We start from the raw sequence: 13459 nt of genomic DNA, 5'->3' as shown, positions 1-13459 counted from the left end.
CATCCATTTTTTGTGCATTCAAGAAATCTCTTGGAGTTAGCAGCGGCGGCAGCATCCAGGAGAGGGTCGCGGGGAAGGCGTCTGCCGATTACCGCAATAAGGGATCGCGCGCCCCACCATTGGACGATGCGCGAGAGCTCTCCGCAAGCGGCAGCAGCCATGGGTTAGACTGCATTCACCATGATTTCGAAATAAAAGGCAAGCGCCCGTTTTATCTCCACACACATTCGACAGGCACTTGGGATGCCCTCGGCTCCCGGAAACGCGAGAAGCCAAAGGGCTTTCTCACACCTTATTCTCAGAAGATGCTTGTTTTTATGAGCCAGCGTGACAAACTACGTTATGCACACGCGTTTCCCATGCTGTCACTGGGTTATATCGATTATAGCTAATAATGTACCACTGGATCTTCCATGCGCACATGCACCGGCAGGGTGTGAAGGTGTTACAGACGAGCTAATGTGGTATTATAAAACCCTTAGTTGTCTGCTCTCTTCAGCATCACAATGTCATTCAGATGAGATTAGTACAGCTATGCATCCCATAAACACAAACATTATATAGCGAGAGCACATGTGTAGGCTGCATGGGGTCTCTGCAGATGTACTTAATGTTCATGTATCGCTCTTTCAGCATCATCTACACCTGAAATGTCAGCTCGGGGGGCCCCGGCCGCGTCCCCTGCGGCCCCCGCTCCGCCGGACCTGAGCCACCTCACCGAGGAGGAGAGGAAGATCATCCTCTCGGTCATGGAGCGACAGAAGAAAGAGGAGGAGAAGGAGCAGTCCATGCTGAAGTAAGCTTGTGTTCAGCTCTCTTAATAAGGGGCGAGGAGGGCTCTATGCGGGCATGACTGTCTCTTGAAATTTAATACGTCTGCTTACGTAGACTGTCAATATTAGGCTGTTGTTGACACGAGCTCGGACAGAACGCCCGGGTTAACCGCGAGAGGGGTCGATGTCACGCGCCTGGCGGCTTTGCGTCGCTCGTGCCGCGTGTGTTGATGTAGTATCTCGCCTCACTCGTGCTCAGGCTCTGGTGGGTTGGGTTGGCTGTGGGCGCCATCTTCGCTAAAAATCCCGTCAGATATTACTACACGTTTTAATGCGTGCTGTGTCGAACAGGTCAGACGTTAAACATTAACGCCACGCGTTTGCGCGATTGCGGTTGCCGTGGCGCGGTGTTTTCAGCACCACGGCGCTGTCCAGTGCCTTTCCGTGTGCCTGCTCAACTCTAGTGTTTGCTTGACATGCCTTGTTAATTGCAACGGTGCAACTGTTTTTCTTGCATGTACAGAGATAGCTGACATGATATCAAGCAGTGAAAGCAGTGTCCTGCAGTGTGACATGCTACACTTCCTCTCATTCTGTCTGAAACATTTTTGTATAGTTGCTAAATATATGTATACTAGTTTAATACAAATTATGGTTGCACTTTATTTTACAGTACATGCACTTAGCTGTACTTACAAAAAGTACTAGATAATACTACATTTAGGTTAGGTTTAGAAGTAGGTTCAGGGTGAGTACCTAGTTATTAACCAGTTAGTGTAATTAATTAAATTAAAGTAAATAGTATGTACATGCAGGCGAGGACTGTAAAATAAAGTGCTACCCAAAATGTATTACAAATTTTATTCATATCATAAAAATGTGTTATTTAATATATAATTTAGAAAATTGTAATATTTTTTTATGGTGTGAAATTAGGATATATGCACTGTTCTGCACTATTTAATATATACATATTTTGGATTTATAATTATTATTTTTTTTAAATGTAATGAAACAAAAGATTCTGCATTATTTCTCGGTTACTATTCCAATTTAAGCAATTGTATTCTTAACAATATTGGTCAAAAAGTCGAAATTGTTTGCACTTATTGAGTCAAAATACTATTGTTTTTGTAGCTTAACACAAATTTCAGTACATATTATATTACCAGCATGAAAAATAACAAGCATGAGTTGTAAAATATCCGTTTTGTTTTAATGCAGCATCTGATCTGCATGAGCTCCGCTAGTTTGTATAAAAGCTGATAATCATTTTTCCATCTTTGAGAAAGATTCAAAAGATCATTTTGTACTTCAAAGGAATCAAGAACATCTGAGCCTCTGTTCAAAGAGTCACATGATCATGAACTACTCAGAACCTGGAGTCCGCAGTGTTATAGTCATCTGGTATATATAATCAGTGCTACTCACTAGATCTTGCTTTTTTATATACTATAGAGACAAACTGAAAGCTGAGAATTGATGGTTTGATCCACATGCATCCACGTATTGCTCAAGGCACTGGAAAGATTTTGAAATATTTATTTAAACTATCGCATAATTAAGCATCTGTTTATCTACTCGCCTTGTGCTCTGGTTCTGCTTCTTGTCATTAATATTTGCTCTCAGATGCAGTGGGCTCTGTGTTTAGGGAGAGCAGGCATATTATTTACTGGAGTGGCCCAGTTGGCTCCAAGTTTGGAGGCTGGACTGAACCCAGTGAACCTCCAGTGCTGTGCCAGTGCTCCCCTCACGTCTGTTTGTAGGCCACCTGACCAGCATCACTGCCAAACAGCATGAGCTACACCTCTGCCACGTGCCTGTGTGTTGATAAAGACCTGAGACTATTCTCTTGTGAACTAACAAACTGTATATTATTAACATATCATACTGATTTCTGAAGGATCATGTGACACCGAAGACTGGAGTAATGATGCTGAAAATTCATAATTACTTTTTTTTTTACTGTGTTTTTAAACAAATAAATGCAACCTTGGTGAGCATATACTTCCACTCCAAATCATCTGTTCACATCGGTGTTGTGTTGAGAGTATAACAGGCCACTGATAGTTTAAAAATCAATGCGTTTACTGCCAGACTCAAACACAGCAAAGTAACTCCTGAGCATGAGCATGATGTGAAAACATTACATGTTTGAAAGCTTTTTGAGCACTTTGAACACATTTCAATCTTAAGTGAGATTTTCCAAATATTCCACTTGAGTAGTTACTATATTTACATGTACATTCATTTATTAGCAGACACCTTTATCCAAAGCGACGTGGATGAATGTGTAATATAGCAAGCTGTTGCATTAGTATGTGATTTCAGTTTATTTTACATTATGTGCACTTACATATAATGACAGTGTACTTATCTAAGAAAGTACTGGGTAATTTAACTACATGTGTTAAGGTTAGGTTCAGGGTTAGTAGTTAGTTACTGCCCAGAATTACAATAATAAGCACATAGTATATACACGCTGAACAGAACTGTAAAATAAAGTGTTACCATGATTTATCTCTTAATGGTGCTAATAGCATCATTACTATTGCTTATACTTTAGGTTAGCATTTTCATAATAGTATTTTACAGTGTCTTTGTTACATGTTACATGCACTTGCTATAGTAATAACAATACATTATGTGTAATTACATGCAACTAACATAAAACTTAACCCTCATCCTAAACCTAAACATATAGTAAGTGCATGTAATTAAGTTAACCAAGGACATCTTAAAAACAAAACAAACAAACAAAAAAAAAACCTTAAATAATTTCCTGAATATAGGAAATTAAAGTTAAAACAGTTCAACTTTTTAAACCTTTGTATTTAGTTATAGGGATTCCTTCTCATATTCCAGTAGATTGTGCAGAGTCAGCTATAAGCTATTCATAGGTTGCCTTGAGTCTGAACAAACGACTCTTTCAAAGCTTTGCTGCATGTTTCCTGTCCCGCTGGAGCATGCAGGGGTTAAGTGTCTGACCCAAGGGCACAGCGTCTGAATTGGCTTCTTTGCACATCTGAGCTGCAGTTTGAATGGACTGCGTGTCTTCTTGATTGTGTCACAAAGTGATGTAACACACAAAGACAGATTTAAGAGAGACAGGCCTTTGGGTATTCCTCTAGACAGCACACAGAGTGAGTGCAGCGTTTAAGAATTAGGGAATGTTGTGCCTCTTGTGCAGTGATGTCATTCAGCTGCTCTGTGATTGGCTGCCTTGTTAGATACACATACAGTAGCTACTTAATGAATTTGCTTAATGAACATTTGCAGTATGCAATCCATTTATGGATATTAAGGCTGTGTTTATATTCAGTTGCTTTATGATTTGCTATTTGATCTTTTGCTTTAAATGGTCCGTGCTCACAAACATCAGAGTAAAGCCACAAGGCATATTCTATTCACACTCTGTTTGAAACATCATAACACAACATGCCATCGCCCGAAGTTGACATAACCCCGATTCCCTCAGCAGGATTTCTACATTGGCTTTTGGATTAATGCATATAATAAGATCTGTGACCAACACAAGTTGATGAATCTTGCATGTTTTGTTCTTCATGGCTAGAAACAAACTACAATACATTCACCTGGGAATTATAAGGTTCTATCTGCATTCAAAGTGTTTTGAGATTTTTGCATTCCATTCGACTGTGTAGATAGAAGCTTCTTGTTTTTCAATAAAAAGTTCCAAAATTTACAATTCTATTTAATTATCATATTTAAATGATGTAATCGTTGCGAGTTATAAAGTTTGAATTGTGAGAAAGTAGCCCAAGAATTAGACTTTATAACTCACAATTGCGAGTTTACATCATGCAATTCTAAGAAAAAAAAGTCTGAATTGTGATATAAAGTCACCTTTTTTCTCCCCATTCCATATTATCCATAGTTTCCCCCTAGAATTCTAAATAAATATTGATAGTTCCAGTTTTAGAATTTGCCCAAGTTGATATCCTCTGTACCAAATACATTACAACATCAAACTGTGCTTAATAATGGTAAGTAACACATGTCAACAAGCACTCATTAGAGTATTAGTAGACTGAATATCTGTTCACACTGTTTTGGTGGACAACAGACATTCAACTGACTATTATTCTACTATCCATACTAGTACAGTAAGGAGAGTTAGTTGACGTAGTAACTAATAACTGGACATTTTGGGGAACCATTCATATTGCACTGCATCCAAACTGGCTTTATATTAAAAGTCATGCTAGAATCCCTTCTTCACAAAGTTTAGGATGTCTGGATCACTCTCACAACACACTCGTAATATCTCCATCATATCTGAATGAGCTGCTGATCTTTGGTGAAAAAGTTGCCCTGTGTATCTTCAGCCTGTGAGTCGTGCTACAGTGGTGTGACTCTGTGTCTGAGCTGCATTAGGACTTCAGAAGCGCTGCGGCTGATTGGCTGATCACAGCTTGTAATCTCTTTATGTGTTCAGAGAGACACAGTGTTTAGCCGGACAAACCTACGGTACACTGCACAACACACAGGACTGGACTTCTCTCTGACCATTAACTATTCCCTTATGACAGTCTGGGAATATCATTTTCACCCTGTTATGCTGTAAACAGATCTCTGTGTTGGAGCTTTTATTAGACCTCAGTCTCAAGTAATGAGTCTTATGTCAGATCTGTTGTGTGAAGACGTTGTGTAACAGGATTTACACTTATAGTAACCTATGCTCATTGGCTCTGCCTTAACGAAGTTGCTGTGTGTGTGTGTGTGAGTGTGTGTGTGTGTGTGTGTGTGTGTGTGTGTGTATATATATATATATATATATATATATATATATATATATATATATATATACACTACTTATATATATATAACAGTGTATATAACAGTACAGTAATTGCATTTTTTTCAGTTGCATGTAGTTGTTATATATTTTTGAACACAGTTTACTATTAAATATACTATTATGCTATTATTAAAAGATTGCAAATGGTACTATTCTACATTTCAGTCCGGATATGGTCTTTAAAATTAAACAATCAAACAAACAAATAATAATAATAATAAGAAGAAAAATCCAGTTATGTGTAAAATATATTATGTAAGTTTGAACAAATAATAATAATTATAATAAGGCCAAATAATAATAATAATACAATATTGTATATAAAAAAATTGCCAGCACTTTGATGTTTAAAAAATAAAAAATAAATGTTAAGGCAACATGTTAATAACTGAATGTAAATTTACAGAGAAATAATGTATATTTCATTAACTGATTAATTTTCCAATTAAGGATGCTTTAGAAGGATGTACCTTTATAATATACTGACAACTACTATAAAAATACAAGAGAAAGTTGAGAAAGTCACAATGCAAGTGTATCAGAAGCTGAAGTAAAAACTAATATATAGGTGCACATAATGTCATACATACACAGACACAAAAACATAACGTTATAATGTACTAACTGATAAGAAAAAGAAAAAACATTATATAATTGAATCTGTGAATGGTAGCTGTCACAGATAATTCTGGCAATGCAATGCAACTAAAAAGTTTCTGAAACGTGCTGTTAGATTGATTAGTTTTTCACCATAGTAAGGAAACTTACTGTTAAAACAAATTATAGATTTTTTATCAAAGCATTTTTACAGTCTATTACTGTTAAATTACAAACAAACATTTTAATAGCCATAAGAAAGAAATAACCAGTTTATTCATTGATGTGGAAGGCCACATCAGGCACATTGCATTGTGGGATCTGATGTTTCATGCAGTGCATCCTGGTTATATACTACATTCTGGGGACTGCATGCAGAAAATTAGCATATTGCAGAAATAGTGAGAACAGTATGGTAGTGTGCTAACTGTTTGCTAGGCATTGTGGGTAAGGAGATCAGTGGATCTCAAGTTAAAATGATGTTGGTAAATCTTGAGTTCTCAGCGATGTGTTAATTGTACAGTATATTTAGGTCAGGTGTGGTTTGCTAATTAACATAAGTGGTATTCTACACAGAAGGTCTTTAGATTAAAGATTAATATTAAAGCACATTACATGCAATACTCAAAGTCACATATAAGGCAAAACCGTTCTGTTTCTCTCATTATGCATGATTTAATCTCTTTATGTTAAAATGTTTCATTAAATGAATTTCATATTCATGTTGGTTCATGTATTTGTGTATTTTCTGTTTATTTTTATAATCATCTACTTATTTATTAGGGCTGCCGGCAGATTTATCTTATCATTTCCTGGAGTTACTTCTTCCCAGATATGGAAACTGATTAGTTTTCTATCAAAATACAAGCAAGGCAAGGCAAGTTTATTTATATAGCATGAAATCTCCAGCTCATCTAGCATCTGAACCCCTGGAGAAACACCAACCATCCACATTTCATGCTTCAAAAGTGTGATGATTAAATTAGCACATTTACATTAGCCTTAGCAAACTTATAACTCTTAAAGCGATAGTTCATCCCAAAATGAAAATGACCCCATGATTTACTCACCCTCAAGCCATCCTAAGTGTATATGAGTTTATTCTCTCGGATGAATACAGTCGGAGTTATATTATAAATGTCCTGGCTGAATGGTGGTCAAGATATTGAAGCACAATAAAGTGCATCCGTCCATCATAAAATAAGTCCACACAGCTTTGGGGGTGAATAAAGGCCTTCTGAAGCGAATCAATGTGTTTGTGTAAGAGATTACTGTTTATAAAGTTTTAAATATGGATTTTTCTTACACAAGTCCATCGATTCACTTCAGAAGGCCGTTATTAACCCCCCAGAGCCATGTGGAGCACTTTTTATATTGGATGGATGCACTTTTTTGGGCTTCAAAATCTCAACACCCATTCACTGCCATTTTAAAGCCTGAATTAGCCTGTAATTTTTTTTTTTATATATAACTCCGATTGTATTTGTCTGAAAGAAGAAAGTCATATACACCTATCCTGGCTCGAGGGTGAGTAAATCAAGGGGTAATTTTAATTTCTGGGTGAACTATCCCTTTAAGGGTCTTTCAAATCATGCTAAAATTATAATACATTGCATGAAATGTAATGTTATCCATACAACAGTAGTAATATAATAATAAATATTATAAGTTGACATTAATTTGGCAGCCCTAATATTTATTTATTTACTATTTTTAGTTTTCTGACTTAATTATGCCATGATTTCATTTGTTTCTGCTTCTGATGTAGTCTCTGGTTTTGCCTGTGTGTGTGCTGAGCTGTTGAACATGTCTTTTTAGGGAAGCTCCTAAAGAAGACACAAAGGCTCAGCCAGCTCAGTGAGTACAAGACACCTCTTCCAGCGTACTTTAAGCTCTCAACCTTCCTCTTCCACCCTTTGCTGTCTGTGACACATACCTGAGAGCTGACCTGGGATCAGTTATTGGGCTCTATGATGTCCTGTAGTTGGTACACTTGTATAGCATCACCTCTACTGTTCTTAATACAATGCTTTTACTGAAAGTGTTCCTGCCCCCCTGTACTAACCCTTTTATTCATTCAGTAGCACGCTCGTATTGCTCTAGTGATCCGTGTGTACATGTCAGCTTCTCCTCCACAATGCTCCAGTAATACAGCATTACTCTCCTCTTGTGATTCAGACTCAGCTGCTGTCGTATTGTGTCTTTCTTCCTCCTCTCTCAGTCCTGATGCTGCTGTTTCTCCGATCACTCATCTCTCTTTAGTCAACTCTAATGCATTACTCTCTGGTTTGTCAGTGAAACTATGTGAGCATCCTTCAAACAAGATCAGTTTACTTCATTTAAAAAGACATAAGACTTGTTTTAAGAGACTTTATATTTAACAACGATATTTGAATTTATAATATACCTTAGTAAATTTAATTTATTTTTAAAACAAAATAACAAAAACAATTATCTAAAAAGTTTAATGTCTGTTGTTCTGAGGTACATGCTTTAAGGGTGTATATATATATAATTATAATAATTATTATTATTATTATTTTGCAGTGTAAAAATTGAATTATTTATTTATTAATTTTTTTAATTATTTATAAAGTTACATTTATTTTTGTGGAACCCATTACATTTTTTTTTCAGCTAACTTTTTTGGTCAATTAATGCATCCTTGCTAAATAAAAATTATTTCATTCATTCATAAATACATACATGCATAATTTTATTAACTTTCAAATATTGATAGTATTGATAGACTTTCTCTTTGTAACGCTAATGAAATATTATATCTAAGCTGAAAAAGAGCAGCGTAAAGTGTCTGTTCAACATCCCCTTTTGTGCTCAGGTTTGCAGTGACTTGAAGGTGTATAAATGATGAATGAAATTTTTTGGATTTAAATACTAAAATGAACAGCTAGAAGATTCAACATACACACTTACAAACATTTGCAATCAAGCATTACTGCACTGTTCAACAAAATGTTTGGGGATTCCTTGGTGTCCTCCTACTAAATGTGAAGAGTTAGAGGAAGAGAGAGAAACATCCTTCGGTTCTTGCCACTTGATGTTGCTGTGCTTGTCTGAACAGGTGGAACCCTTTCAGTGGAATCACTGAGCTGGTTAGTAATGTTCTTCAGCCCCAGTCCAAATCCCCCAGTGAGGAGCAGCCCAAGCCGTAAGTACAGATCAGGAAGTTCAGTTTATACTGCTGACAGAAGATCCATTAAAGGAGTAGTTCACCCAAAGATCTAATTAGCTGAAAATGTACTCACCCTCAGGCTATCCAAGATGAAGATGAGTTTAATTCTTCATCAGAACAGATTTAGAGAAATTAAGCATTTCATCAATTGCTCACCAATGGATGCTCTGCAGTGAATGGGTGCCGTCAGAATGAGAGCCCAAACAGCTGATAAAAACATCACAATAATCCACAGCACTCCATTACATCAATTAACATGCATGTTTGTAAGAAACAAATCCATCATATAGATATTAAAATATATATATATATATATATATATATATATATATATATATATATATATATATATATATATATATATATATATATATATATATATATATATATATATATATATATATATATATATGTGTGTGTGTGTTTCGGACACAGCTGCCCTTAACTAACTAACCGAATAATATTTTTCTGTTTCTGTAATGGTTAATCCACCAGTACCGTATTTTCCGGACTATAAGTCACACTTTTTTTCATAGTTTGGCTGGTCCTGCTACTTATATTCACGTGCAACTTATTTATCAAAATTAATTTGACATGAACCGAGAGAAATGAACCAAAAGAAATGAAACAATAGAAAACACTACCGTCTCCAGCCGCGAGAGGGCGCTCTATGCTGCTCAGTGCTCCTGTAGTCTACCACTGAAGTAGATCCCTGCACCCGGCTATGGCACCCGGCCCTGGCCCGAGACGCTCAGGCCCTAGCCCGACCCGTGTCCGACAGCTCATCAGAATTATCAGCCAGAGTCCGGCCCGAGCCCGTGTTTTTATTTATTTATTTATTGTATTACACAGCGGAAGCCTGCCCTATTTGCAGCAATTAAAAAAAGGGGTCAGTTTTGTGTTATGTTTCTTTTAATTTCTTTATCAAGTTAATTTAGAAAAATGTTTGAAGCATTTTAAAAAAAAAAGACGATTAACGTTAAACAGCCGAGCCGACAGCAAGTAGTTTAGACTGGCTCGCTCTGACGGAAAAGCGTGCGTGCGTGCGTGAGACTGTCATGTCAGTATGTCAGTATAATTATAACGGGTTGAATTATCAGATTATGAAAGTTATGAGGTTATGAAATGTCTTTCTATATTTGTTTTTCTATCGTCGAAGTCAACTTCTATTTTTTTATTTTAATTAATAATATATAATAGAAGGATAACCCAAAAAGGCCCGAGGCCCGGCCCGCATGTGAGCTATAACGTGAAAATTGGTCCGAAGCCCAGCCTGAGGGGCATAAATAAAAATGCAGGGCTTTACACTGAAGACATAGAGCGCCCTCTCGCGGCTGTAGACGGTAATGTTTTCTCTTGGTTCTTGGGTCTAAATAAATGCGACTTATAGTCCAGTGCGACTATTATATGTTTTTTTTCCTCGTCATGATGTATTTTTGGACTGATGCGACTTATACTCAGGTGCGACTTATAGTCCGAAAAATACGGTATGTATAAGCTCTATTCAAAGACAGATCGCACAACATTTTTATGAAAAGCAAGATTACAAACTATTTGGGAGTCAAAAACTACAGATATGGTATAAAAGTACATAAAATCAATGCCAGCAAGAATGCAAGCTGTTATGAAGGCCAAAGGAAGACATACGAAATAAAATAAAAAGTTTTCCTTTTTTTCTTTTTATTCATGTCTGTGAATAAAGCCTATTTAGTTGCTTCAGTTTGTTATTTGACCAATAGACTTTTAGTTTAAAGTTTTTGACAGATTCCTAAAATATTTGTTTAACATATATTTTCATTACTATGACAGGTGGTCAAATACATTTGTTAAGCAACTTAATGTTGTTATCATATCATATATATATATATATATATATATATATATATATATCTGTGTGTGTGATCAGGGTGAAATAGGAAAAAATAGACCCTATTTAAAAGTGCACTGATTTATTTTCCTCCCTGAACAACCAATCACAGTCTTCAAAAGAGCGTGTCATGCCTAGCAACGGGGTTGGCCCCGCCTCCTCACTAAGATGAAAGTTTTTGTCTTTCCTCACTCAGAGTTGCTCTCAGACTGGTCCTGAATCACTCTTATGCTAAGCTTTCTGACAGGATTCAGGGAAGCTTTAGGAATACAGGCCCTGGCGTTGCTTACGAGACATTACTGTCGCTACAGCTAATCGAGCGCAGAGAAAATAACTGGCTGAGGGCGGAGATATGCTAATAGGAGACAGTCTGTTAGTGATTGTGGGTGGGGCTTGAGCAGTATGATGTCATACTAATCAGAAAATCAGAACGACTTGATTATTGAGACTGTTTAGGATTTTGGGGGATTTAAAAGGATGTAGAATGAATTCTTATTGTAGGGTGGTTGTGTCCACACACTGCTAAGACACATTTATAATCCAAACACCATGTAAAAGTGAATTATGCATCACTTTAATTGACGGACTGGAGTGGTGTGGATTATTGTGATATTTTTATCAGCTGTATGGACTCTCATTCTGACGGCACCCATTCACTGCAGAGCATGCATTGGTGAGCAAATGATGCAATGCTACATTTCTCTAAATCTTTTCCCATGAAGAAACAAACCCATCTACGTCTTAAAGCTGCTGTAGGTAACTTTTGTAAAAATATATTTTTTACATATTTATTAAACTTGTCATTATGTCCTGACAGTAGAATATGAGACAGATAATCTGTGAAAAGCTCAAGCTCCTCTGGCTCCTCCCAGTGTCCTATTGCCATTTGCAGAAATACATCGCTCCCGGTAAGAAACAACCAATCAGAGCTGCGGTCCGTAACTTTGTTTGTGTTAAAAATGTAGAAAAATGTATAGAATAAGCGAGTACACCATGAATCCATTTTCCAAACCGTGTTTTTAGCTTGTCCTGAATCACTAGGGTGCACCTATAATAAGTGTTTATATTCGGACTATTTTAGATTGCTTCGGGGGTACCGCGGCGGAGTAACCCAGTACCTTTGTGATTCTTCATAGACATAAACAGAGAGAAGTAGTTCCGGCTACGATGTTCTTCCGCAAGATGCAAGCAGTTCTGTTTATTAACCGCTAGAGCGTCAAAAGTTCCCTACCGCAGTTTTAAGTAGCCCGAGGCTGAGTACACGGTCAGCAATTTTTCATTTTTGGTGAACTCTTTAACCCAGTTGGGTCCAGCAAAACTGGAGTGCTGCTCTAGTGGGTCTGACCCCATATATAGTGAATGGGTTGTCACTATAATTATACTGCAAAATAAATAAGTAATGCATCATATCTTCTCATAAACAAATATCTGCTTTGTCATCTTGTTTGTCATGTGTTTGAATGCATTATATTTTCTAAAGGTGTGAAACAGAATAGATCAGTATTGTGGTGCATTATAATTATTCATGGGATCATTCTGTGCTTATAAGGTGCCTTACAATTGATGCACTAAAAATATGTTTATAAAGGCTTCAAGTAAAGTGTAACTAAGAAATGCTCAAAAGTACCCATGGCTGATTTTGCAGGGCATTTCATGTGAAAGGTACCATGTGCATAAATATAGTTAAAAACACTGCCAACCGTTATGTGTGTACTAAAGATTTTATGCTTGAATGGACTGTCGTGTCAATCTACTAAATTGTAGATCATCACAACCCGCTCAGTCCATTAGACATGCATGACCAGTGACATATATTCATATCCTCCTCGGATCGTTTCAGTGTGGACGCCATCGATTCCCTGGGACTCAAACTGAATGTCATGATGTGTAGTGCATGTACAGTAAAACCCGTCCCTGTCACATACTTCCTGGCTCCATGCGACTTCAAAACAATGAAAAACGCCCTCCAGATCAATAAAGTGTTTTGTCGGGATAGATTATTGATCGAGTCAGTCAAACCGGCACACTCTCTCATCCCCGTGTCTTACGAGTCTTATCAAAGTATTAGACACATCCTATCAGTGGTTACAGTCTCGATTCAGTATGGTTCGACTGATGAATGTAGATTAGGAACAGGAGTGTCAAGCCTGTTATATTAATGCAATTACTAGCGAATAAAGTACTTTAAGTCATGTTTACATGCCCAG

General features: G+C 36.9%; 1 protein-coding gene across 1 annotated transcript in view; it reads left to right on the top strand.

The window, feature by feature from the left end:
• Nucleotides 1-13459, top strand: part of LOC127935338 (regulating synaptic membrane exocytosis protein 2) — a 132979-nt gene continuing 119520 nt past the window's right edge. Inside the window, exons 1-2 of the mRNA XM_052533126.1 lie at nt 1-198; nt 634-796. Coding sequence (XP_052389086.1) covers nt 651-796 — 146 coding nt within the window. The 5' untranslated portion in view covers nt 1-198; nt 634-650. The remainder of the gene's footprint in view (nt 199-633; nt 797-13459) is intronic.

This window comes from Carassius gibelio, chromosome A19, assembly GCF_023724105.1.
Source record: "Carassius gibelio isolate Cgi1373 ecotype wild population from Czech Republic chromosome A19, carGib1.2-hapl.c, whole genome shotgun sequence".
NCBI classification, from domain to species: Eukaryota; Metazoa; Chordata; class Actinopteri; order Cypriniformes; family Cyprinidae; genus Carassius; species Carassius gibelio.
Note: the sequence above shows the minus strand (reverse complement) of the source record. Positions and strands in the feature narration are given on the sequence as shown.